Genomic DNA, 27,878 nt, shown 5'->3' with positions numbered 1-27,878 from the left:
TTGCCCGCGAAAGGCAAAGGTCCCGAGTTCGAGTCTCGGTCGGGCACACAGTTTTAATCTGCCAGGAAGTTTCATATCAGCGCACACTCCGCTGCAGAGTGAAAATCTATCCACATTACCTTTAACAGAAAAAAGTTGCCCGTGCCATACTGTGGGTTGAATGTGCTTGGGAGCCAGCTTAGTATTTGCTCCTCTCCACACCCAAATTTTGTCATTATTTACAAATATGTTAAATTACCTTTCATCTGTGAACAATACGCCGACGCAGAAACTTGTGATCTTGCTTATTTGCTCTCGAGCGAACTCAAGTCTCAGTTTCTTGTTCTTCTTGCTAATGTATGGTTTTCTTCTAGGTACTGTGGCTCCATAACCTTCACTATTTAAAATATAGCGGAAAGCCGTTGTTGCGGTTTCCTTCCCGAGCTGATCATTAACATGCACGTACAATATAGAAGCTGTCAATTTAGGATCTTTCCTTACGATCGTCATTAACACACAGCCGTATCTTTGCATGAGCATCTGTGGTCGATTGCTTCTTTCGCTATTAATGAGAGTATTTCTTTCTCTAAATAGCGATGCTATGGACAGCACAGTTGCCCTGCTTCTTCCAATAATGTCAGCAATTTCTGCAAGTAATATTTCATTTTCTTACTGGGAGATAAGTATTTGCCTTTTCTTTACAGTTGTTTCCTTCCCTTTGCGGTCAATTTTGCTTAGCGTTCATCACATATTAGAACCAACATGCTCGAGACGCAGATCGCCACTAAAGGCGTTCCTTGCTGCAAGCGGTTCGTTATTCGTTTCATGTTTACATTTCCAGTAGTTCAAAAAATGGCTCTGAGCACTATGGGACTTAACATCTGTGGTCATCAGTCCCCTAGAACTTAGAACTACTTAGACCTAACTAACCTAAGGACATCACACACATCCATGCCCGAGGCAGGATTCGAACCTGCGACCGTAGCAGTCGCGCGGTTCCGGACTGAACGCCTAGGACCGCTAGACCACCGCGGCCGGCTGTTATATTGATAACAATGTGGTTTCACCCAATACTGTGATTAGACACTGCACTCATTCTTTTAATTGATCCGAAGTCTGCTGATTTCTCAGCCGAAACTAGTAAGCAATGATTGTTAAAATAATGCGACGTGCACTATTGAAGGAGTTTACATACAAAAGCATTAACGTTTAATATCGGTTTCTCATGATAAAGTCTTGAGTCGTTAGGCGGCGTCGTATACCTCTTAAAACTTCTTAAGTTATCGACGTTTCTTTTTCTTTGCTGGGGTCGTTTTCAGGATTCTGCTGGTGTCCTTGGATGGCTGACCGAGCGAGGTAGCGCAGTGGCCAGCACACTGGACTCGTATTCAGTAGGAACACGATTCAAATCCCCGTTCGGCAATCCAGATTTAGGTTTTCCGTGATTTCCCTAAATCGATTCATACAAATGCTCGGTGCTCAGTCTTAAGTGATCTCCACACCGATGAGATTTGACCACTCTTCCTTTCACGTTTCATTTTGTAGTGACTGACATCGTTTGTTTTTATTACAACACAGCTCATTTATTCTTTCGTGTTATTCAGTTTCAAATATTCTGTGAATGTGGTGTAGCATTTCATCGCCTCTGACTTGTAGCCGACGTATCACATGTATAATTGGAACATTGAAAGTGTTAGCATAGTGTGGTGCACGTCTTATTAGTGTTGTTGTTCGCTGATATGGAATGAATGGACAGACGACTAACACAGAATCTGATCCTCGCGAAAATCACTAAAGGGAGCAACAAAGCCACCGACAGATCACAGTTGCCTCTGTCTTGAGTTTCTAATCTGTAAGAGATGTGTGGTGGATTAAAGTTTCATCCAAGAGGTTGGAGCACCAACTTTATGATCAGGAATTGTAGGCTACTAATTCTACTCAATTGGTGTTGTTGCTTGATGCAGCTCTCAAAGTTTGTCTGTCCCGTGTTAGCCTCTTCACGTCTGCATAACTGGTACACTCCTCATCCAAGTGAGCCTGCTTACTGTAATCGTGTGTTGATGTCACTCTACAATTTTTAATCCACACGCTTCCCATAATTACAAATTAACAATTCCTTGATACCACGGGACGTATCGTATCACCGTATCATTTGGTGGTACAAAGCGATTTCCTCCCCATTTCACTGCAGTAGCTCTTCATTAATTACTCGGTCTACCCACCTGATCTTCGGCATTCCCCAGTAAAACCACACTTCAAAGGCTTCTCTTCTCCTATTGTCAGTACAAATACTTTCAGAAGATATTTCCTTAACACTTAACTTTATAGGTAAGGTCTGATGTTGTTAGGAATGGAGGAAGCGGTATTCATGTAATTTCTTAAAATTAAAAAAGGTTAAGAAAATCTTTTAATGTCGTGACCGCATTTAGATAAAACGCTTAAAATGACTAGCTTGTTTCGGTTACAAGTAGCAGCCATCTTCAGATCGTGCGCAAGCAAAATGGAGGTTGAGCGCGAACCGGAAATAACAGCTGTAATCGTCATGCTGTGACATGCGTTCGTGTAGAAAGTAACATGAATAAGAACAATTTTGTTTGAACAGCAACTACAAGCCTGTGCCAGGCTGTACGCCATATTCTTTTGAGACGCAGGTTGAACAAACCGGCTGTATCAGTAAAAATCACACCAACCAGTAAATAGCAAATGAATGAAAGGCAAGTTCAGCCAAAATGGTTCTTATGCAACAGCACAAGAATTGAAAGAGTATTACTTATCAACCAGCCTGTTGAGTCTTTCTCAACTTTTGTGCCGTCGTATAAAGCATCTTTTGGCTGAACTTACCTTCCGTTCATTTGCTAGTTATTGATTAGGGTGATTTTTACTGGTACAGCCGGGTTGTTCAACTCGCGTCTCGTAAGAATATGGCGTACAGTCTGGCTCAGTCCTTTCGTTGCTGACCAAACAAAATTTTTCGTATTCATGTTGTTTTATACAGGAGCGTCTGTCGCAGCATGGCGATTACCATTAGTATTTGCAGATCGTGTTCAACCCGTATTTTACATATGAAGGTGATCGTTACTTAAAATCGAAATATAGCTTTTCATCGTACTTTGCCTTGTGTAAATGCCTTCTAGGGAGTAAAAGATTTTCGTAAATTGTTTTTAGAAATTCTAATAACTTGAATTTGTATTAGATATTAACAAATTTCTCTTCCTCAAAAACTAATTTCTCGCTATTGTCAGTCTGCATTTTTCATCCACTTCTCTTTGGCCGTCGACAGTCATTATACTGCCAAAATGGTAAAACTCATCTCCTACTTTTAGTGTATCATTAAATTCCTTCAGTGTCGCCTGATTTAATTAGACTACATACCGTTATCCTTGTTTTACTTTTGTCGATATTCATTGTATAACCTCTCTTAACCCTAGGATGCATATACAGGGCTTCCGAGCCGGCCGAAGTGACCGTGCGGTTAAAGGCGCTGCAGTCTGGAACCGCAAGACCGCTACGGTCGCAGGTTCGAATCCTGCCTCGGGCATGGATGTTCGTGATGTCCTTAGGTTAGTTAGGTTTAACTAGTTCTAAGTTCTAGGGGACTAATGACCTCAGCAGTTGAGTCCCATAGTGCTCAGAGCCATTTGAACCATTTGAACAGGGCTTCCGAGGCCCTTGCATGTCTTCATTTTTAAAAAAGTTCTGTAATTTTTTGTTTGATTTCAAACTGCTTTCCAGTACTCTTTCACTAACACTGTGACATTCCTCATATCAAGTCTAAACAAGATACCTTTTTAAGTTTTTTGTATAATTCAATACGTTTACCCATACACCGTGAATGCATAAGCAGGGTTTCAGAAGCCCTCACACATTTATAAATGTTCTTTAGCCTATATTGTCTTCAAAATTTGTTTGGGAGCAGTTATTAATTCAACAGTAACTGTAGTGGTATTTCCAGCAACAGGAGTGCCAACAGCAGCAGTAGCTGTAGTAGTAATAGTATAACTAAAAAGTAATACACACTACTTTCACATATTGGCGATGTCGGTGTATTATTGATCTTTTTGCTATCAAATGTTTTATTATTGCATAGTATTGTTATCCTGTGCTGCTCTTGTCAGCCTCATTGTTACTGTAGTTTGTTTGTTGCTGCAAGGCCCATATTGTTACAAGTATGACTTGTTTCGTGCTGCACAAGCTGCTGTTCGAGAGACACGCCTTTTGCTATGGCTTCGACACGCAAAGCAAGAGAGTCAGTACGTCCAAATGCAGCTAGTTTTGAAAGTGTTGTGGCTCAGTGGTTTGAAGAAGATGATTCTTGCGAGGAAGGAAATATATTTGAAGATGCAAGTAGTGAAGAATCAGCCAATGAACCTGCAGATGTGAATATTGAGGCAAATGACAGTCCTTCCAATAATATTACTTCATCAGACTCTGAAAATGAAGAACCACCACAAACAGGTATAGAAGACCACACATACATTAGTCGGAATGGAACGATTTGGAAATTAGATCCTCCTGCAACTTTTCGTACGCCTGTCCATAATATCATAAAAAAGGCACCTGGTCCAGCCCGTGGTTTGAAAACCTGTAAACCTAAGGATGCCTGGGACTATTTCATCTCCAAGGAAATACTAGAGGAAATCATCAACTGCACAAATATTGAAGACAGAAGTGTGGCTACTTTACGTGGTAAAATATGGGAAAACGTTTCGCTTGCTGAAATGGAGGGTTTTCTTGGTCTTTTACTGCTGTCTGGTGTTGAGAAGAGTCGGGATGTCCCTATTAGACAATTATTCTTGGATGAAAAGGCAAATCCTACGTATAAGGTCACCATGTCAGTAAATAGATTCAAGGATATAAGGAGAATGATTAGATTTGATGACAGGCGTACCCATGAAGCTTGATCTGCAGATGACAAACTTGCAGCTGTTCGCTATGTACGGAAACTATTTCTTGACAAGTGTAGAAATAGAATGATTCCCAATGTTTCGCTCACAGTTGACGAACAGCTAGTCCCATTCCGTGGAAGATGCAGCTTCACCCAGTATATGCCCTCTAAACCAGCCAAGTATGGCATAAAAATATTTTGGTTATGTGATGCTACATCTGCATATGCTTTAGACAGAATTGTTTACACGGGAAAGCCTCGTGATGACTGGGTGTTGTGTGCTGTCCTTAGGTTAGTTAGGTTTAAGTAGTTGTAAGTTCTAGGGGACTGATGACCATAGATGTTAAGTCCCATAGTGCTCAGAGCCATTTGAATTTTTTACACGGGAAGGAAGCCCCATGAACCTACTCAGAAAAATCTTGGATTGAATGTGATGAAAGATCTTGCTAAAAGCATTGAAGGATCATCAGAAAATATTACTGTTGACAACTTCTTTACTAGTGTGCAGCTGGCAGAAGAGATGCTTCAGAAGCAAATTACAGTGGTGGGAATAATCAAACAAAATAAACCAGGAATTCCTAATGAGATGAAACCATCTGCCTCAAGAGCGATTCATTCCTCTTTGTTTGCATTTAGAGGTGACATTACAATGGTGAGTTATGGTCCCAAAAAGAAAAAGTCTGTAGTTCTCATTTGCACAATGCATCACGACAGAAACATTGATGAAACTCATGCAAAAAAGAAACCAGATATAATAAAGTTCTATAACTCTACGAAGGGTGGAGTAAATCAAATGGACCAGAAAATTCGTTATTACACTTGCAAGAGACAAACAAGAAGATGGCCATTTGCATGATGGATGAGTATGATGGACGTCACAGCAGTGAACAGTGAAATTTTATTTTCCGCCCAACATCTGACATACCATAGTGGAAGAAGTGATAAAAGGTGTTTGTCCCTAAGAGATTTAGCAGAGGAAATGGTAAGACCACTAATGTAACTTTGTATCCAGATTTTTAATCTTCCAAATAAAATCGTTAATGCAATGCAAAGATGTGGTGTTCAAAAAGATGTCATATTGCCGAATCAACTACCTGGTTCAGGAAAAAGAAGATCCAATTATTGTTCATATAATAAACGCAGGAAAACTGCTATGACATGCATTAAGTGTAAAACCAACATTTGTAAGGAACATAGTGGCGTTCTTTGTGCTTCTTGTTTGTCACATGTTGAAAACTAAAAAATTTCCAATTTTATATGAACAATGAATAATAACTTTTTGTCAAAATAGTACCTATATACATAATATTGTGAATAATGCGTATGTTTTAATTGAAGAAATTGGTTGCAATAAATATTATAAAATGTAAACTGCAACTTATAAGAGAATTAACAAAATTATTTGTATATGTTGTATGTAAATGGATGTGACTAATAAAAATTCACTCTTAGACTTTTTTTTAAAAAAATTAATAAAATGTTAATCAGTCCCACCAGATCCTGTTACTGTATCTTAGGAATCTTTCAATATGACAATAAATTTGACAGAAATAAATTTAACTCCAAAGAACGGTTATCTGAAAAGAGGAAAATTTTAAATTAGGGCAGGGCCTTGGAGGCCCTGCATATGCATTCATGTGTGTTTTCGGCACCATGCATCCTAGGGTTAAAGACACAATCCAGTCCGGTTCAACTGATCTTTCTAGTCCTTTGCAGGCTCTGACAGAATTATGATGTCATCGGCAAACCTTAACGCTTTTATTGCGTGCCGTTCCAACTTCAGTAATTTTTTCAGATTGCTCCTTTGTTTCTCTTACTGCTTGTTCTCTATAAAGATTGAATAACATCGAGGATAGGTTGGGACTCTGTCTGACGCCCTTCTCAACTCCTGCTTCCCTTTAATGTCCTGCGACTATTATTGCTGCCCCTTTCTGTACAAGTTGTAGATAACCTGTCGCTCTCTCTGTTTTCTTCCCGATGATTTCCAAGTTTGAAAGAGAGTATTCTAGTCAACGTTGACGAACACAGTTTTTGTAAAATTGCACATGCTGTAAGAGTTTTGTCGTGCTTCGACCTATCTCCTCCCTTTTTCAACTACATCTCTCCCACCATTATGATTGTGGACGACTATTTCCGTGGTTGAGTTCCATAGCATCACAGAGATAGGGACTTCGCCGATAGAGGCTGGTAATTCTAGAGTTCACTGTACTATATTACAGGGAAACGTCAGCGAAAAGAAAATCGTGGGACGGGGGTGGGGGAGAAGCGTACAAGCACAGTTTCGATATAGAAATTTCGGCGAGTATGTCAAAACAAAGCATGCAGTCGATTCGGTGTCATCGGAGCAAAAGACGACATAACATGTTTTGCAATAGTGTGATGCGTTTATTCGCTGAGTGACAGGAAGAAAAAAAGTCTATGAAAGGACAGGCGCATGTTTAGACAGCATGGGAGCGTTGAGAGCCCTCTCGGCTGGAACCGCCGGTTGTCAGCGGTCTCAGCCTGAGTCGTGTCCGCCAGTGAATGAAGTCACACTCCCCCATTGGAATGACGCCAGCAGTCTTTCATCGGCTGCCCCTCTCGAGGGCGCAGAAAAAGTGAAACAGGGACGCTTATTTGAAAGAATGACGCGACGCAAAAGCGTAGCCTTCCCACGGCGCTCTCTTCGACTTTGGAATGCTGGCTCCTTCGGCCGACTTGCGTATTTTCTTACCCCTCCAAGTTGAACGCCCAGCTTCCGGCTGTCGTCCAGCTGCAGTTCTTGGAGTGCTGCAACTACAGAAGGCATTCAACGGGCCACTTCGTTTTCCGTCGGCGCACACAAGAACTGCAGAAAAGTAAAGAACAGCACTTTCGCTTGCTGTTGAAGTAGCAAGGCAAGCTTATGTGTCACCCTATTTCGGAGGTTTCTGCTGCCCAAGCCACTGTGGACCTGTTTGCACCTCTATGCAGTTGATAATTTATGCTAACATACACATCACAACTAGTTGCTACTAGAGATGAACCATAATGCTGTTCTCTTATACTTCTGTTTCAGTTTTCGAACAAACAAACGTTCACTTACTAGCTAATAGAATAAAGTAAAATTTCTGGGAAAAATGTAGCGAACCTAATTTTCCAATTAGATAGCCTAACTTCTGCATGATTTTAAAAGAAACATTTTTTACTGATGATTTACAGCCTGCCTACGGAAATAATCCCCTTTTGTGTGTGATGAATTTTTAGTCATTTTCGTACCCCTGAAAAGGACAGCTGCAAGTTTTGTTACAATGATTCGCGATTGTGACGTACCATACCCAAACAACAACACGAGTTAGCTCCCGATTCCGGCGCAGGTGATTTACTTTTAAACATATAAAACAGTCGTGCGTCTGTTTGATTGTACGCTTTCTCATTAGGCGACTTAATATCTAGAATTTTCTCTAAAAGACACAGCTAAAGTTTCTTGAGGAAGATAAATTTCCTGCGTAGATTATATGATTTAAAAAAAAAAAATGGTCGTGCGGTAGCGTTCTCGCTTCCCTCGCCCAGGTTCCTGGGTTCGATTCCCGGCGGGGTCAGGGATTTTCTCTGCCTCGTGATGACTGGGTGTTGTGTGATGTCCTTAGGTTAGTTAGGTTTAAGTAGTTCTAAGTTCTGGGGGACTGATCACCATAGATGTTAAGTCCCATAGTGCTCAGAGCCATTTGAACCATTTTTTTAAAAAATAAAATGATTATTTCTTGCTTTATCTATGAGCTATTATTTCGCACAGTTGGGCATTTTCAAGCTGCCTCTGTTACTTGTCATAGTGAAAAACTGTAATCGTATAACATTTTATGATCCACACATCTGTTTGTCGGAAGCAACAGCTGATGGCGTCTTTAATAACTGTCTCTTACAATCATGGTAGGGGCACTGATACAAACGTGAATTCCATACTGTAAAAGAGAAAAACGCGACCCATGTGCAGGTTTTGTCACAAAGCCAGGTTACAACTCATTCAAATACATTAATTTCGCACTTCAAATAAAATGACACACAGCGTCTTAAAACCAACCACGGTTACCGAGACAAATTCGCAGTTGCCTTTCAGGTAAACCGTGTTTCTGGTGAAAAACCGCAATGATTTCTTGAGAAGAATATCGCAGAGTTTCGTGGTAAATCACCAAAAAAGAAGCATTCACTTTCGGCGGCAAAAATGCGTGCAATATTTACGCTAATAAAAAGAGAACTGTGTATAACGTACACCTCTCAAACGCCAAAGGGTACCACAAATAATTTATGCGCATAAGCCAAGGACAGTAGTTGCTGCACGATAATGAAGCTGTGGAGGTGGGGACTCCGGTAGCCAACTTGGTAGCTGCATTACCGCAATTGGTGTTAAGCTGGCAGCTCATTCGTAAATGGATCCCATCAAAACAAAAAAAGAAAGGACAATTAGTGTTTATCGTCCCGGTGACAATCCAGTCAATACAGACGGAGCGCAAGCCCGAATTACGAAAGAATGGGGAAGGAAATCGGACGTGCCCTTTTCGGAGGAACCATCCCGGCATTGGAGCAATTTAGGGAAATCACAGAAAACCTAAATCTGGAAGACCGGACAGGGATTTGAACCATCGTCGTCCTGGAAGCGGGTCCAGAATGCTAACGACTTAACGACCTCGCTCGGTGGGATTGCTGCGTGTTGTACTACCCGATGAAGGGATGGAGCCGTGGTTTCTGCAATGCAGATGCGTACAAATTTGTGTGAACCGCACAAATAAACTATTTTTTTTCAGCTGTAGCTTATATATTTCATTACGGGCTAATCATTCGTCGTTTCAGAGCTCATGAAACCACCCTTAAAAATTATGCCTGCGCTGTTTGCTTAAATTTTAACTAATGAAAGCACAAAATTGGCATATTGTTAATATTTAAAATTTTTGTTTACAGCGTATCCGTACCTGATTTTCGCCACTTCCAAAGAGATTCGGATTGCCAATGTCTCCAAACCGACGAAGATTTCTACAATCGTCAGGGTAAGTAATCCTGTCCATTGATCTAAAAATGCTGAACATTATCCTCATTAAGACTCTCAAAACGTACTGGTAAATGTTTCTAAAACGCTCGCATTATTGAAAAAGTTAATATCGAAGATACCCTGTAGCTCAGCCACTTTGATGTGGCTATAGTATAGATAGTGTAAATCAAGCTAACTCTGTGTAAGTACGAGGCTTACATTGAGGTGGTAAAAGTCACTGGATACCTCCTAATGCCGTGTCAAGCCCTCTTTTGCCCGGCGTAGTGCAGCATCTCGACATCGCATGGACTCAACAAGTCGTTGGAAATCCGCTGCAGAAATACTGAGCCATGCTGCCCTTATAACCGTCAGTAAATGCGAAAGTGATGCCAGTGCAGGGTTTTGTGCACGTACTGGCCGCTTGATTGTGTCCCACAAATGTTCGATGGGATTCATGTCGGGCGATCTAAGTGGGCAGGTCATTCGCTCGAGTTGTTCACACTGTTCTTGAAACAAGTCACGAACGATTGTGGCCCGGTGACATGGTGCGTTGTCATTCATAAAAGTTCCATCGTTGTTTGAGAACATAAAGTCCATCAGTGCCTGAAAATGGTCTTCAAAAGATTCATGTGGACTAAAGGAACCAGTCCATTCCATGAAAACATCGCCCACAGCATTATGACACCACCACAAGCTTGCACAGTACCTTACAACTTGGGTCCATCGTTTCATGGGGTCTGCGCCACAGTCGAACCCTACCATCAGCCCTTACCAGCTGAAATCGTGACTCATCTGATCAGGTCACGGTTTTCCAGTCGTCTAGGGTGCAACCAATATGGCCACGAGCCCAACAGATATGCTGCAGACAATGTTGTGCTGTCAGCGGAGCCATTCGGGTCGGTTGTGTGCTAACAAAGCCCATTAATTCCAAATTTCGCCGCCTGTCCTAAAGGATAAGTTCGTCGTACGCCCCACATTGATTTCTGTGCTTATTTCACGCACTGTTGCTTGTCTCTACGCAAACGCCGCTGCTGTCGGTCGTTAAGTAAAGGTCATAACTCACTGCGTTGTCCGTGGTGAGAAATGATAGCTGGAATTTAGTATTCTCGACACATTCTTCACGCTATAGATCTCGGAATATTGAATTCCCTAACGATTTCCGAAATGAAAGGTCTCATGCGTCTAGCCCCAACTACCATTCCGCGTTAAGTCTGTTAATTCCCGTCGTGCAGCCATAATCACGTCGGACACCTTTTCACAAGAATCACCTGAGTACAAGTGACAATTTCGCCAGTGCTCTGCCCTTTTATACCCTGTGTACGCGATACTGCCGCCATCTGTTTATATGCATATCGCTATCCTATGTCTTTTCGTTACCTCAGTGTATAGCGCTCGCTTGGTCATTGCTTCATACCATTCCATTACAAAAAAATCCTATCATCCCAATGCAAATCAAACCAACTATATGTATATACGAGGCTTGTTCCTAGGGTAAAGTTATATTTTTTCCGTCTACTGTGTATTTTCGACAACGAAGTAAGCTATGGATCCAAATACCCGCGCTGTTGAGCTCCGATGAACAACAGCGACAAGATGTTTGCCAGCGCGATTTCAGAGTAGACACGACGTCTGACAAGAAATTACTTTTAAACCGCAGGCTGGGATGATGGAAAGAGATTGGAGTTCGCATGGCTACCCGCCAGGGACCGAAGTCTAACGCCTGTTCATATGCCTGTACAAAGCCCGTTCTGTGGGAATTCCAATAAAGGAAGATCAAGCGTACATAGCTAGTACTGCCTCTGGAGTCATCCCATATCCGACTTTATGATTCTAAGTGTCTTTGTCACTTGTATGTGTCATTAACATATTACTGTGTTGTATCTTGATCAAGAGTGAGACGTGGATAGCCAGCAAGAGCATCCACTTCAGTATGCTTATCAAGGTCTCAGACAATCCGACACATGTTGACGTGCTCAAACTTGCACGTGTCTGGCGGGGGGGGGGGGGGGGGGGGGGGGGGTTGTTAGCAGTTGACTTTTCAAGAGTAATTGACGTAACTGTTAATACATTTATACCTCTGTGATACAAGATGGTCAGTGCCTCCCTGGAAAAATGTTTGTGGCTTTCCTACGGAAAAATGATTTCACCCAGGCGTGCAACTCTTTGTACGAAACAAATCGACGGCCTCTAAAAATGTGGAAGTCACATTGGAACAGATCGGAATTGTAAGGAGGATGTGTGAGGTCTTCCCAGCAAAATGTGTCCAGTGTACTCGCAATTACCTTGGCAACATGTGGGCATGCCCTCATGTAGCAAAGATTGTTTCGAATACGCTGTAGACGTTTTGCTGGATGGTTTTTATACATCCTCCCTACAATAACAGGTCGTCTGCAGTCATCTATTTCCATCACCCAGTGGTAATACAATAGACCACATTCACGGTGATATCCATTGGACCACATCGGAGAAACAGTTTCCCTGCTGAAGCATATAAGCGATGCCGCATGCGGGTAGGATTGTTGCGTGCCGTGTCCCCTCAGACTGCTCGTCAACAAACAAGAAGCTGCCTATATAAAGTGCAAGCAGATACGAGGAACGAGACTTAGAGAAGTTTCAGAACAAAAATGAACTGCACTTAATGTCTGGAGATAGGCCATCATGGAGAGCCGGACTCGTGCAATAAAAAGACGCTGGCGGATCAGGCTGGCACAAAAAGCGGAGGCGCCAATGGGGCGCCGGCGGCGATGTCGGTGGCGCCTCTGGCGGGTGCCGACTGAGCTGCTCAGCGCCCCACCGGCCCGTCCTATTTTCTCTTCGGCGTGCCGGACGTTGCCTGCGGGAGTGGCAGCCGAAAGATGCCGCCCGCACTGGCGCCAGTTACGTCTGCACCAGGAGGCAACCAACTCCGGATCTACGATATTTCCGAATTGGGCGAAAACTTGACAGAGGCGCACCCCCCCCCCCCTCCCCCCCCCCCCCCCCCCCCCCCCCCCACGAGTGTTTGAGATAGGACGACAAAAATTTAAAAAACCATTTTTTTCTAAAATACGAGGGTTGTCCAGAAGGTTATGTGCCGCATTTTTTTCCTCCAACAATTCTTTATTGACTATAATGAGAATTACACACATGGAAAGAATGTTGTTTTATCTACACACCCTATTTTTCCACGTAATCTCCACCCCGTTCTGTCGCCTTCTTCCAGCGCGAAACAAGGGTGTGTATGCCCTGTCGGTACAAACCTTTGTCCTGGTGGTGAAGTCCAGTGCTTCACTGTGTGAATCACCTCCTCATCGTCCTCGAAAAGTCTTCCACGAATGGCATCCTTTAATGGTCCAAACAAGTGGAAGTCCGAGGGGACTAGGTCAGGGCTGTACGGTGAATGGAGTAACACTGTCCAGCCCTGATTAGCGATGTGTTCAGCAGTCCTAAGACTTGTGTGGCGCCTAGCGTTATCGTGTTGCAGCAAAACATCTCCAGGGTTGCTGTGGTGTCGACGTCATCGGAAGCGCGTCTTGAGTTTTGTTAATATGTTGACATGTGCTTCTGAATTAATGGTGCAGCCTCTTGGCATCGCATCAATGAGGAATCACACCTTCTCAGACCCAGACGACTGTGATCATGACCTTACCGGCAGAAGCAGTTACTTTGAGTTTTTTCTTCAGTGGGGAGTGGGAATGGCGCCATTCCATCGACTGTCGTTTTGTTTCGGGCTCAAAATGGGGAACCCAGATTTCATCACCTGTCAGAATCCGGGACAAGAAGGCCTCCCCCTCAGCTTCAGACAAATGTTTTTTCTGTAACACACACAAAATAAGCGAGGCTGTTTTGACACAAATGGTCGTTTTTATCTATAGGTACCTCATTTAAAGCCGGCCACTGTGGCCGAGCGGTTCTAGGCGCTTCAGTCCGGAACCGCACTGCTGCTACGGTCGCAGGTTCGAATCCTGCCTCGGGCATGAATGTGTGTGATGTCCGTAGGTTAGTTAGGTTTAAGCAGTTCTAAGTCTAGGGGACTGATGACCTCAGATGTTAAGTCCCATAGTGCTCAGAGCCATTTGAACCATTTGGAACCTCATTTACGTAAATAACACGACAGAATATAATACACGAAGTACCAGTATCAAATTCCTATTAGGCATACTGCAAACAAAACATTTTATGTTAGTAAATAGTTTCACATTTCATTCATGCGCTCTAGTTTCTCAAACATGAGATCGAAAAGTAGTAGTACAATTTTTTTAATATAATTTCGGAATCGTCATATTCTTCCATATAATTAGTGTGATGTCTCCGTTTCTTCTCTTTCCTCGTTCTAACACTCAACCTTGTCATCGCTAATTCTGTAACTCTTCCTGCCCTTGTCAAAACTTATTCTCCGGTTAACTTCACTAATCTTGCAACATCACCGGTTCCGTTATACCGCATTTATTCTCCGGTTAGGCGTTATTACGTATTCATGCAACGTGTTTCTCACGCTATTCCGAGAATAGAACTTACGCGGCTGCTAACCGGAGACTGTACAACTGCCATAGCGATCTGGTAAAAGTTTTTTGTCAAAATTTCATTTTCTTGGATACACTGATAAGATTAATATGTAATCTTTTGTACCTGTTATTCCTGATAGCCGTTTATTTCCACTCTGGTAGTCTGAATCTATGGATATTTCGCTAGTTATTACAACTACTTTGATCATTTGCACACCCAAACAACCACATAAACAAACAGCGACTGGCATTCATCCGTTCATTCGACCCAGCTCATATAGCCCCGTCCCCTTTTGTCTGCGGGAAAGCTTTTATTTCCAGATGCCACGAGGATTCCCCTGGCAGAGGACATCACGTACACTATGCACTCATTCAAATATCAACTAATGATTCGTTCAGAAATCAACTTAGAATGTATTCGAAAATGTTCAAAAACCAACAGGGATGGGTTTCAAAATTATATGAATAATCCGTAGACCAACTTGCACTGGATGCTAGGCGCTTTATGAAGAAACAATAGTATGAATTTGACGCCTCCTGAAACTGCCGCCCGGGGCAGATACCCCGGTTTGGTCCCGCCCTTCACCGACCGCTCCGCCTAGATCCAGGCCTGGGGGTAGTAGATGATTTTCGTATTATGAGAGGGGTGGAGGAAGAGGAGGAACAGCACTGGGCGTAAAGGAAGAGGCAGATAGGAAAGTATCCGCATGCTGATTAATATTTCATTCAGGCTGCAGGAGCTTGCAGTCCACAAGGGGTGTGCCTAAAAGAGAGAGAGAGAGAGAGAGAGAGAGAGAGAGAGAGAGAGAGAGAGAGAGAGAGAGAATCTAGTTTTTCCTGCATACTGAGCTATGTTGATGCTCAGTAATAACATACCATTTATGACGTCTACAGTTTGATGACGAGTTTTTGTTACATCTCTTCACGCTAGTCTATTCTGTGCAAGTCTTTCCATCTCTGTTTAGGTACTGCAACCGATATTTATTTGAACCTGCTTGCTGTAATCTAGTGATCGTCTCTCTCTACAAATTTTAGCCTCCCTCTCCTTTCCCCGTACTCTGCGTTCCCCCCATTACCAAATTGATTTTGCCTTGATGTCCCAGTGTGTGTCCTACTAACTGCTCTCTTCTTTTAGTTAAATGTGCCAAAAATTTCTTTCCTCCCCAGCTCGATTCGGTAGCTCCTACTTAGTAATCCGATCTACTCATTTAATCTTCAACATTCTTCCCTAGCACCGCATTTCAAAAACTTCTATTCTCTTATCTTTTTATCCATCCACATTGCACTTCCGCACAAAGCTACAATCCGGACAAATACACTGGTGTGCAAAACTTGAGGACGCAAGTAACTCTCGCTTGATGTGTCAATGACAAGTGGTATAGCTCAATGAAACTTGGACCATAAGGCAATAACTTCACTTAAGTCACTGTAATTCATGATGGTTCCTATATATTAAAATTTGAAATATGGTTCGTAGTAGGGTGTGTGTTCACCGCGGACAGCAGAGCGTGTTCTCCAAAGTGTTTCCCATGCTGGCCAAAAGGGTAGTAAGGAGTTCATCATAGGGCATTCCATTGCTCCACCATTGGGATTGACATGACAACTACTGTATGCTCGCTGGTGCATGTGGATGTGCTGTAATCCGTCTCCTCAATGCGTCCCACACGTGCCTGATGGAATTTAAGTCGCAGAAATGGGCAGGCTAGTCCTTTTGCTGAATATTCTCTCATTACAGAGATCTTCCAAATGCGCAGCTCTGTGCAGCCATGCATTGTCTGATATATGGAAAGCAGTGTGTACGTGTGTGTGCCCAGGATCTCCTCTCAATCCCGTCTATCGATTTCAGCCAAATTCGGCACGGAAACAGCAGGCCTCGTGACTATCAGGACTCCAGTAGGAGCGGAGATACGGGCGAAAACGTGCTTTCCCCTCCTGGCTTATAGTATGCCCTGCATGACAGGTGTGCTGGGTGGCAACGGTATCGACATGCCAAATCAACCTGCTTTGGAGGGCAACCTACATGTCAGGTACAAGCAACAATTTCCCAGACCATGCATGACAGACATGTTGTGGGAGTAGTACCAGCGTGCTTTATTGAACTATATTTCAGGGGCTACACATGCTGATGATCGTGGCTGGGGACAAATTAAGGGGGAGGAGGAAATGGACAGAGAGATGAGAACAGGTGGGGATGCATTAAGCACGTGCAAAAGGAAGAGAGGGTGGCAGAGATGTAAAGAGAGAGAGGGGCATGAGGATATTGTCAGAGGAGAGGGGAGAAACATACGGTCAGAGAGAAGGTGTGGAGGAAATGGACAAGGACAGGGGAATGAGGAGGTGAAGAGATGAAGAGAACAAGGGGAGGAGATAGACAGGAGGAGGAGGAGGAGGAGGTGGCCACAGAGAGGGAAAGGAGGAAGTGTGTTAAATATATGTGACAAACACGTACGCAGGCAAAGCTGTGGGGAAAAGGCGTTTCCACATCCACAACTTGAAATAGCGGGGTGGCAGGCTGACATTCATTACAAGGCCAAAAACACTGGCCCCTTTCTCTAACAGGACAACTTTGCCATTGTAAACCAATCCTACATGAGCTGACGCGCATAGAAAGGAAATTCTCATACCTCACCATTTATGTTCATATGGACCAACATATGATTCTCATACAGTTTCCAGTATTTGGTATTCGTTTTACTGTTCCATTTCTAAGATTAATATTATCTGTTATGGATGTCCCAGAACCTGTGACTGTTTATTCAGTGTAAATATATAAAACTGCAACCAGTTACTTTTTTGAAATAGTTATTTACTATTCCATGAACCGGTTTTGGCTCTGAGCACTATGCGACTTAACTTCTGAGGTCATCAGTCGCCTAGAAATTAGAACTAATTAAACCTAACTAACCTAAGGACATCACACACATCCATGCCCGAGGCAGGACTCGAACCTGCGACCGTAGCGGTTTTGCGGTTCCAGACTGTAGCGCCTAGAACCGCACGGCCACTCCGGCCGGTTGAACTGGTTTTCAAACCTTTTCAGGCTCATCTTCAGACGGTTTTCCCTAAGTTACATATCTGTTTCAAGTATAATGTTAGGTGCTGGCTTGCGACAGTACGGGCGGCTTTTTTTGTTAGTATCCATCTGCCTGCTTCCATTGTGATGGCCACTTGGCACCATATCACACACTTTTACACAATATGTATACATACACACTGTGTTAGCGAAACTTTGCCAGCATCCACCACGTGCTGGATCCTAACAAAAAGAGCCGCCCACACTTCTCATGCCAGCACCCAGCATTATGCTTGAAATAGATGTGTAACTTTCGGAAAACCATCTGAAGATGAGCCTAAAAAGGTTCGAAAACCGGTTCATGGAATAATAACTATTTCAAAAAAAAGTGACTAGTTGCAGTTTTATGTATTTACATTGTTCCACTTTTGGCTTTCGGTTGATTGCAGTACACTTTTTTAGTCTGACTCCATCAGAAGGTTCTGGAGCCCTGTTCGACGACCAAATTAGTGTCTCTCTCAAATCGCTATAGCGTTTGCGGTAAAAATTGAATATGAGGGCAAAAGAAATTGCTTGAAATATATCAGCCCGGTGACAAGAAATGCACAACCTACTACAGAAGTTTTTTGATGTTGAAGCATCAGTGTATACATAAACAAAGTGTGACCATTAAGGATGAAGATAAGCATTGAAGCTCTTCCAAATCAATTTTTCGCATACTGTAATAATGAATGTCTAGGTTTTCCAGTTGTAATTCCAAGTGATACTACACTCCTGGAAATGGAAAAAAGAACATATTGACACCGGTGTGTCAGACCCACCATACTTGCTCCGGACACTGCGAGAGGGCTGTACAAGCAATGATCACACGCATGGCACAGCGGACACACCAGGAACCGCGGTGTTGGCCGTCGAATGGCGCTAGCTGCGCAGCATTTGTGCACCGCCTCCGTCAGTGTCAGCCAGTTTGCCGTGGCATACGGAGCTCCATCGCAGTCTTTAACACTGGTAGCATGCCGCGACAACGTGGACGTGAACCGTATGTGCAGTTGACGGACTTTGAGCGAGGGCGAATAGTGGGCATGCGGGAGGCCGGGTGGACGTACCGCCGAATTGCTCAACACGTCGGCCGTGAGGTCTCCACAGTACATCGATGTTGTTGCCAGTGGTCGGCGGAAGGTGCACGTGCCCGTCGACCTGGGACCGGACCGCAGCGACGCACGGATGCACGCCAAGACCGTAGGATCCTACGCAGTGCCGTAGGGGACCGCACCGCCACTTCCCAGCAAATTAGGGACACTGTTGCTCCTGGGATATCGGCGAGGACCATTCGCAACCGTCTCCATGAAGCTGGGCTACGGTCCCGCACACCGTTAGGCCGTCTTCCGCTCACGCCCCAACATCGTGCAGCCCGCCTCCAGTGGTGTCGCGACAGGCGTGAATGGAGGGACGAATGGAGATGTGTCGTCTTCAGCGATGAGAGTCGCTTCTGCCTTGGTGCCAATGATGGTCGTATGCGTGTTTGGCGCCGTGCAGGTGAGCGCCACAATCAGGACTGCATATGACCGAGGCACACAGGGCCAACACCCGGCATCATGGTGTGGGGAGCGATCTCCTACACTGGCCGTACACCACTGGTGATCGTCGAGGGGACACTGAATAGTGCACGGTACATCGAAACCGTCATCGAACCCATCGTTCTACCATTCCTAGACCGGCAAGGGAACTTGCTGTTCCAACAGGACAATGCACGTCCGCATGTATCCCGTGCCACCCAACGTGCTCTAGAAGGTGTAAGTCAACTACCCTGGCCAGCAAGATCTCCGGATCTGTCCCCCATTGAGCATGTTTGGGACTGGATGAAGCGTCGTCTCACGCGGTCTGCACGTCCAGCACGAACGCTGGTCCAACTGAGGCGCCAGGTGGAAATGGCATGGCAAGCCGTTCCACAGGACTACATCCAGCATCTCTACGATCGTCTCCATGGGAGAATAGCAGCCTGCATTGCTGCGAAAGGTGGATATACACTGTACTAGTGCCGACATTGTGCATGCTCTGTTGCCTGTGTCTATGTGCCTGTGGTTCTGTCAGTGTGATCATGTGATGTATCTGACCCCAGGAATGTGTCAATAAAGTTTCCCCTTCCTGGGACAATGAATTCACGGTGTTCTTATTTCAATTTCCAGGAGTGTATGTAGCTATCCGTTTGAATCCAACGGTCGATGTTACGCACTGACTAATGCTATCACTAGTAGAGGGCAGATGCTTCGTACTTCCGCTTATGAGCGGAAGATTGTCTCCCATATCTCATAAATGGTTCAAATGGCTCTGAGCACTATGGGACTCAACTGCTGAGGTCATTAGTCCCCTAGAACTTAGAACTAGTTAAACCTAACCTAAGGACATCACAAACATGCATGCCCGAGGCAGGATTCGAACCTGCGACCGTAGCGGTCTTGCGGTTCCAGACTGAAGCGCCTTTAACCGCACGGCCACTTCGGCCGGCCATATCTCATAGGGTGGTGATTAGTCTACTACTGAGCTGCTGAATCTTTTGGCAAATAAATGTTCTCGTAAAGAACTGACGTCGAACGCACAGCAGAGGTTCGGCAGCCTCTATTAGTAAGGCGTTCGTCGGAGTGGATCGCATTGCTCTCTGTGGCAGGGTGTCGGTATTGTACCATGTCAGGGTTATGAAGTGCACGTTTAGCAGCACTGTCCAGTCACATTAATGTGACCACTTGTCAGAAGCTTCAATAGCAACCTTTCGCAGCGCAGGCCGCTGGCAGATGTGTAGGCGGCGTCAGCGAGGTTCTGGAAGGTTCCGACTCTGATATGGGACCATACCGACACCAGTGCCGTGGCTAGTTGTATTACGTTTCTCGACCAGATTTAAATCCGAGGTGTTTGATGGTGAGGCGAGTGCGGTTAACTGCTGATGCTCTTCAAGCCACGAATGTACACTGCGAGCTGTGTAGCACGTTGCGTTGTCCTGCTGGGAAATGCCATTGTGCGGAGAAAGAACAAGCTGCATGTAGGGGTGAACATAGATGCAAAATTTGTGTTGATCGATTATGCCTTCCAGAATGACAAGATGGCCCAGAGAATGTCACGAAAACATTCCCCAGACCATAATGGCCCCTCCTCCGACCTGATCCCTTCCCGAGATTGTTACAGGGCCGTGCATGCCAACAGCCGTCTGTCCGATGGAGCATAAAAAGTGATTCATTTGAAAAGGTGACCTGTCGCCGCTCAGTGGATGTCCAGCTGCGTTATTGGCTTGCAAATTCCATCTTTGATCCCCGATGAACAGCAGTCAGCATAGGTGCATGAACCAGACACTGAACGATCGTTGAGGAGATACTGTTGGTGGCCCCTTGGTTCATCAGGGCGGTCAGCTGTTGAACAGTTACGGGACCACAGTTGGCGTTTTTGTCCGATCGGAATTTTTAGCGTCGCCGCTGTACCGGTAGTGGCGCGTAGGATAGTATTGCGACGTACACATTGTGTGGAATACTGGACTATCGGATTATTTAACGCCGACGGCAGCAATGCAGCCGCCCACTACAATCGACGAATTTTTTTACCGTCTCCGCCGAAATGGTGGCCTGCGTGACTAAATGCGCGGTTACAAAAATGGTTCACAATGGCTCTGAGCACTAAGGGACTTAACTTCTCAAGTCATCAGTCCCCTAGAACTTAGAACTACTTAAACCTAACTAACCTCACACACATCCAAGCCCGAGGCAGGATTCGAACCTGCGACCGTAGCGGTCACGCGTGCGCGTTTACACACCGTCCAGTCTGCCGCCGATTGCTGTCGTGTACGCGTTGAGAGTGGCGTAGTGGTGTGATTTAATCATGGCCGAAGTGGTTGTAATTGACAATGAGTTATTAATTCATTTTGTACAAGAAAGGCCTGTGCTCTGGGACGAAACCTCGGACATTTTTAAACATAGGAACGCCAGAAGGAGTGCGTGGCATGAAGTTTGTCTTAAACGTAGGAATGATTTTGATAAGCTGGAAGACAGCGAAAAGAATGACTTTGGTAAGTACAAATAATTTTATCTATTTATTTTGCTAATGAATTGCCCTTAACAGTCTTACATTTATTTATTTATTATTTACAATTTTAAACTTATTAACAAATGAAAAGAATCAAAATTTTAAAAACAAATAAACACTGTACATTACACAAAAGGGAAAACAAGACACTAAAGCATAATTACAAATCAACAAAGGTCTTACAATAACAACAACAGATAAGGGGACGGTCATAGTAGTAATGAGTAAATTACATTATCATCATCGTTTAAAACGAGGCTTGATAAAGAAATTCTCAATTTCGAAATGTCGCCGAAGCAAAAGCAATAAAAGTAATTAACAAATCATTTCTATTATATTAAATAGATGTAAGATTATTAATGTCAGTTAAATAGCATTTCAACTAATAATTAATAATCTTTAAATTATTTTTCAATATCATTGCATTTATTTTACATTTTTATAGTTCCAATGTACATAGTACCTGTTATATGTCGAATTGTACTAATCAGTGAGATTGGAATTATTTTTTATGCCATACGGTGTCCAATCTGTCCACAATGTATGTGGTTATGCTTATGTTTCCTGGTTTCACGTAGGCCTATATGGTGCTCAGATCTTTGACATCTGCCAGGGAATGCTTCCAACACTTAACACGAAGTACTTGCACAGAATGTTTCTCACGTTGGCTTTCAAACGTCCTCTTGAACAGCACGCTATTCGGATGTTTTCAAGGCCTGTAACTTACGTAGCATCCTCAGGTACGTACCCATGTCTAACATAATTGTGAAGCAAAATACAGGCCTTGACAATATCAGTAGCAAAATCAGGTTGTACATTCAAGGGATGATGAAAAATTCGCCTTTTGTTACTGAGTATACCTTCTTGCTCTACACAGTCTGTAGTTAAATATCCTCTTCTTCAACAGTCAAGTGAGTACCAGCGTAGGTCTCAAAAAATGTTTATGTAAGCCAAATTCAGCGTCAGCAACAAAGAAATAAGGTAAAAAATGGCTCTGAGCACTATGGGACTTAACTTCTAAGGTCATCAGTTCCCTAGAACTTAGAACTACTTAAACCTAACTAACCTAAGGACATCACACACATCCATGCCCGAGGCAGGATTCGAACCTGCGACGTAGCGGTCGTGCGTTTCCAGACTGTAGCGCCTAGAAATAAGGTACTTTCGGGCTTTCTGTTCGTGTTAGGCACATCTCTTCCGGTAGATTATGTGAACCACTTTCAATTGATTTCCAAAGCTTAGTGTCTTTGAAAATAGAAGAGCCACAGTCTTTTCCATAACTGTCAATTTCCAGGAAATCTAAGTATATCAGAGCATTTTCCCGAAAGCTGGAAAGCGCATTGACTACGGATTCAGACTTATATTTTATTAATCGCATCTCTTCTACATACGATTTCCGTTTGCTGTGCAATGAGAATAGGGCACTTCTGTAATGGACAATGTAATTCATCATCTGTCGCTTGAGGTATACGTCGTAAGGGTGGTAGAACTGCATATGCCCTGGAGCAATAACTTCTTAAATGAACACGTCGATATTCCGATTTCATCGACAACCACGCCATCGTATAAAGAGGGATAGCTTTGCACATATCACGAGTCAACAATGTACAGAAACGCCTTCACTTTTACGTAAGGGCACAAAACTTTGTCAAAAAAACTAATGATAGGTATATTCGTGAGCTTTTCAGATTTTGTGGCTGTTGCACACATGATGATGCTTTTCCGTTAACTGGTTTATGTCTTGTTGGACTCGAGAATTAAATTTGCCACTAGCTTCTTGGAGACAAACAAAACCTGTTGGTAACAGTTTTTCGGAAACTGCTAATTCGTACTAGGGAGTGTACGAATACGCACGTTCACAAGTACAAAATAGCTCTCGAGGTGGAGGACCCGAGTGACAAGCGGTGGATCGACTCGAGATGAATATAAAATGATCTTTTTACAGAGGCTAGAAACAATGGATGTGTGGTTATCAAGCCTATGCGAGCATTGTGGCCGTGGCCAATGGCTGCAGGCAACCTCATTACTGTGAAGAAAGTTTTAAGTCAAAGTCTCAATACGTGGCGCGATTCTTTCAAGAGGAAACACAGAATTCAGTGGCATCGTGTCGCGAAATAAAACTGCACCAAAGACAAGCGTACGTTTGATGAATTATTGAAAACAGCAAGATTGCCAGAACTTCAAACCACCAGTATAATTGATTACGTTGTAAGTACGGATGAAACAGAATGTATCACGTCTCTGGTAAGAGAACGTTATCATTTTCAGGTGAGGAAGGTGTCGGTCAGTTGAAAAAAATGGAATCTATCATCAATTTTTGGAAAAAGGTTTGCGATCTGACCTAAACATTTTCTGTATACTATTGTCTCGGGGGTGGGCAACGAACGGTGACCTGGTTGTCGATGAAATCAGAATATCGACATATTCAATAAAAGTCATTCCTCCGAAGTGCATGCCGTTCTGTCAACGCTATGCCTACTTTTACTGACAGCTGAAGAATTACATTCGCCCATTACAGGAATGCCGTATTCTCATCGCACAGCAAACAGAAATCACAAGTAGAAGCGATGTCCATAAATATTATAACAATGGATGTATGTATGCTCCACCTCTCCTCCTGAATCACGTGACCGATTTCAACCAAACCTGATACATATATCCCTCACTGTCAGGAAACAAACGCTGTGACGATAAGAGCCACCTACCTGTCATAGTTCAGGGGATATGACGTCATAAACACTGAGGTGCGTGAAAAACAGCCGCTTTGTATACGAAGTTTTAATACAGGGTGAGGCAAATAGAAGTAGTTAGGAAAACAGAGTTCGCGGGTACGAAGAAACATAGCAGAGGAAGGAAATACTGCACTAATCTGACTATAGCAGATGTTGAAAGTGACCGTAATTCATCTCTTGGTTGGTCAGCAAGTCACTGAAGGTGGATCGAAGCTGGCTGCTGCAGTCTCATCCGAAATGTTCTGCTGCAATTCTTTTTGAGATACACCTTAGACTTGAGGGCTCCCCACAGATAATAATCACACACTGATAGATAGGGTGACCTGGGTGGCCTCCTAGGGCCGCGACCAGACTGACCTCTGCTAACAACTCAGTCAGGCGTGAAGATTGTGTAAATGTACTCCAAGGGTCGGCCGGCTGTATGGGCAGTCGCTCCAGTCTATTGGAAAATGGTTACTTTCAACATCTGCTATAGTCAGGTTAGGACTGCATTTCCTTTCCTCTGCTGTGTTTTGTTGTGTCCTGGAACTCTGTTCTCTAGGCCAGTTTCATTTTCTCCACTCTGTGTATTTACTCTTTACTACTGAGACTCCAACAGTCCAGTCAACTCAAGGAAGTCGCAGACGTCTGGCAGCGTGTTCGAGAGCTTTCAACTGCGAAGCGCAAATGACAGTAGGCGAAACCAATAGCCGTTTATAGCGCTGTGAAGAGGCTATTCCATAGAGACGTCTACAAAGCCGCGTTATGGAAACGCGAAGCAGTTGCGCCCACCGTACAGAAACTGTTCGGGGTTACTTTACTTATACGTCAGTATATTATGCGTTTTTCTTTGTACGATAGTTTACATTTTTAAAGGTGTTTTCACAAATAAATGGAAATCAATTTTTTTCGATGTTACACTAAAAACACAGTTCATTTTTTGTTTTCGTTTGTAATAGAAAATAGACCAAATGATACGCAGACAATGCTGGGTTAGGTAGCTAGTAAATAATAAAACACTCTCTTTGATCCGTAACCATTTGCAGGCCCCAACTTTCGAGAAAATGCTTTGATGTGCTTGATTTGTTGTGAAAGTGTCGCCAGATGGTGTTTAACAACATTAACAAGGTTTTTTTTTCTTAACCATTTTCACACTACAAATGTGACTGCGGCATATACGCGTTCGCACGTTGCTGGCGGTGCTTCGAATTTCTATGCTACTGCTGTTTTTGTGCCATATATGACTATTGGGAATGCAGTGGTTCTCTTAAAGTATAAAAGCTTAATATCAAAGCAAAAATTGAAATACTAGAATTTATATGTTTTTAGTTTTCAGTTACTGTTAGTTATGTAAGGTTACATACAATTTGTAGTTATAAAATTTATCTTTAATAATATTTGAAATACGTATTTCTTTGGTTAATAATCCCATTATAATTCTCTATGTCACATAAAATATTGATGTAATTGACGTAAAGAAAACTAAACAACAGCATACGATTGGATTCGAGCACTCAGCGCAAAAATTGAAAACTGGGCTCTTACCTTAGCCACTACCCCACCGACTCAACTTGGTTTAACGCCGCGTGCGAGAGCTGATGAAGTAGCAACAAAACTTCGTAATTTTCTCGCAACTATCGAGTGTTGGTACCTAAGAGAAAATAGGTGTCCCTTTATTTTCAGCTTACTTTCGCTAAGCGAAGTTTGGACTGTCCAGCGAACGACCCATAGTGGGTCCCCCGTGTCAGACAATATTTGAGTCGCAGTAAGTTGATCCCTCACAATTGCAGTGGGCTGGACGCAGCAGGTTCGTGAGCCTGCATCAGCCAATAGCGTAATTTCGTAAACTCTATGGCAACGACGCAATGTTGTCACAGCTGCATAGATGGCTATTGTTTCCGGGAATCGCTAGCGCCAGGTTTTCACAGGGGACAGATCCCGTCCATTCATTTACGATTTTTGAGTTTGCTTATTGCATTCCACACATCATACGTCTTTTTGCTTTTTTAAAAGCCTCCTATCTTGTACATCTGCCTTCGGTATTGCAGATAATCTTCTGATGAGTAGATCTTAAACCGCTTATGTACTAGTCGACGTTGGCCAATCACTCGTATGCATTTCGTATTCCACAGTATCACCGGCCTTCTAACCTGTAACAAAGTAGCATACTTTGGGGACAGAGAGGTGTGCTGCGTCATTTAACACCTTGCGGAATGCGTAGTAGGCTACATTGCTGGTGGTGTCCGGACAGTTGACACGCCGGACATTTGCCACGGTTTTACCTGCTCCGAAGGGTTGGGTCCCTTGTCTCCCCCCCCCCCCCCTCTCTCCCTCCCTCCCTCCCCCCCGCCCACCCCCACCACCCCCCCCACTCCACCACCCCCTCCTCCTCCTCACCCGCCCGCCCAGTTTGCTTTCGAAGTTCCTAACGTGATCATCAGTATGGAAGTTATTACAACGAACAAGGGCAGGCCTCTTGCTCATTAGAAAGGTTACGCGTATCTTAAACAGAGGGAATCTAAAGAAGGTGTTGTTACATGGATGTGCTTACGCCGAAATGCGGATCATTGCAAGGGAAAGCTGCTTTCGAGGAACGGAGAAGTGTTGAGCTTATTAGAACATCTCTGTGGACCACCTGACGATGCAGCTCTGAAAGTGAGAAAGCAAGTGGAAAGAGCGAAGAGAGGGTCTCGAGAAGAAACTACACAGTTATCGGAGATATACGAGAATGAAATGGGAAATCTACATAATAAAGTTTGTGACTTTGTTACAGTGATGCCTAATTCAGAATCTATGAAGAGAACCATGCGTAGTCGATGGAGTCAAGAGCGGGGAAACCAACAAGAACCTAAGAACTCTTATGAAATTAATCTTCTTGAAGATCTATTAAAAATGGGAGATGGCAGTAGTTTTCTTCTGGAAGACGATAGATTAGAGGTGAGAATAATGATTTTTAGTGGAAGCAAAGGAAAAGAAAGTTTAAAAACATGTTCCCATTTTTTTATGGGTGGAACATTTAAGGGATGCAGCAAGCAGTTTGCACAGATATACGCCATACACGTAGACTTAGGAGGCCCGATTAAAGAAACAAATATTCTTCCTACTGTATTTGCACTGCTCCCGAATAAGAAGAAAGACACATATGTTCGTCTGTTTCGTCTGATAAAACAGGCAGTCTCTGAGTGGTGTCCTAAACAAGTAAAGGTGGACTTTGAGGCAGCTGCGATATCGGCCATTCGTCAAGTTTTTCCCACATTTGAAATAAATGGATTCTGTTTCCATATGAAGAAGAGTTTATGGAGAAGAATTCGAGTCCTCGGTCTAACTGAGTAGCACCGCTATAACGAGGATTTAAGACTTCACGTCAGCATGTGTGTAGCACTGGCAGTTGTAAAACCGGAGAACGTAAGCAATGGGTAGATTGAGATTCATGCAGAAGCTCCTGATAACGGAAGATTCTCTCAATTTTTTTACTACTTTGTGGATAACTGGCTAGAGAATGAGGATATCGCAATAGAAATGTGGGACTGTTACGGAAAAAGGCACCGAACGACGAATGCTGTTGAAGGGTGCACAACAAAATAAATAGTATTATTGGAAACCCTCACCCTAGAATCAACTATTTGGTGTAGTGCTTAAAAAAGGAAGCAGAGCTCACAAACTGCATGTACATGAAATTGTAAATGAATCTTGAAGGTAAGAAGAGAAAGAAGAAGTACTTGAAGCTGGACGGCAGGATAGAGAGAATCGTAAAGAATTA

General features: G+C 43.5%; 1 protein-coding gene across 1 annotated transcript in view; it reads left to right on the top strand.

Annotated features, from left to right (window-relative positions):
- The window catches only part of LOC126475251 (low-density lipoprotein receptor-related protein 6), a 327,744-nt gene that overhangs the window by 238,773 nt on the left and 61,093 nt on the right, over positions 1-27,878 (top strand). Inside the window, exon 2 of the mRNA XM_050102953.1 lies at positions 9,779-9,864. Coding sequence (XP_049958910.1) covers positions 9,779-9,864 — 86 coding nt within the window. The remainder of the gene's footprint in view (positions 1-9,778; positions 9,865-27,878) is intronic.

This window comes from Schistocerca serialis, chromosome 4 (assembly GCF_023864345.2).
Source record: "Schistocerca serialis cubense isolate TAMUIC-IGC-003099 chromosome 4, iqSchSeri2.2, whole genome shotgun sequence".
In the NCBI taxonomy this organism is placed as follows: Eukaryota; Metazoa; Arthropoda; class Insecta; order Orthoptera; family Acrididae; genus Schistocerca; species Schistocerca serialis.
The sequence above is the reverse complement of the archived record's forward strand: the minus strand, read 5'-3'. Positions and strand labels throughout refer to the sequence as shown.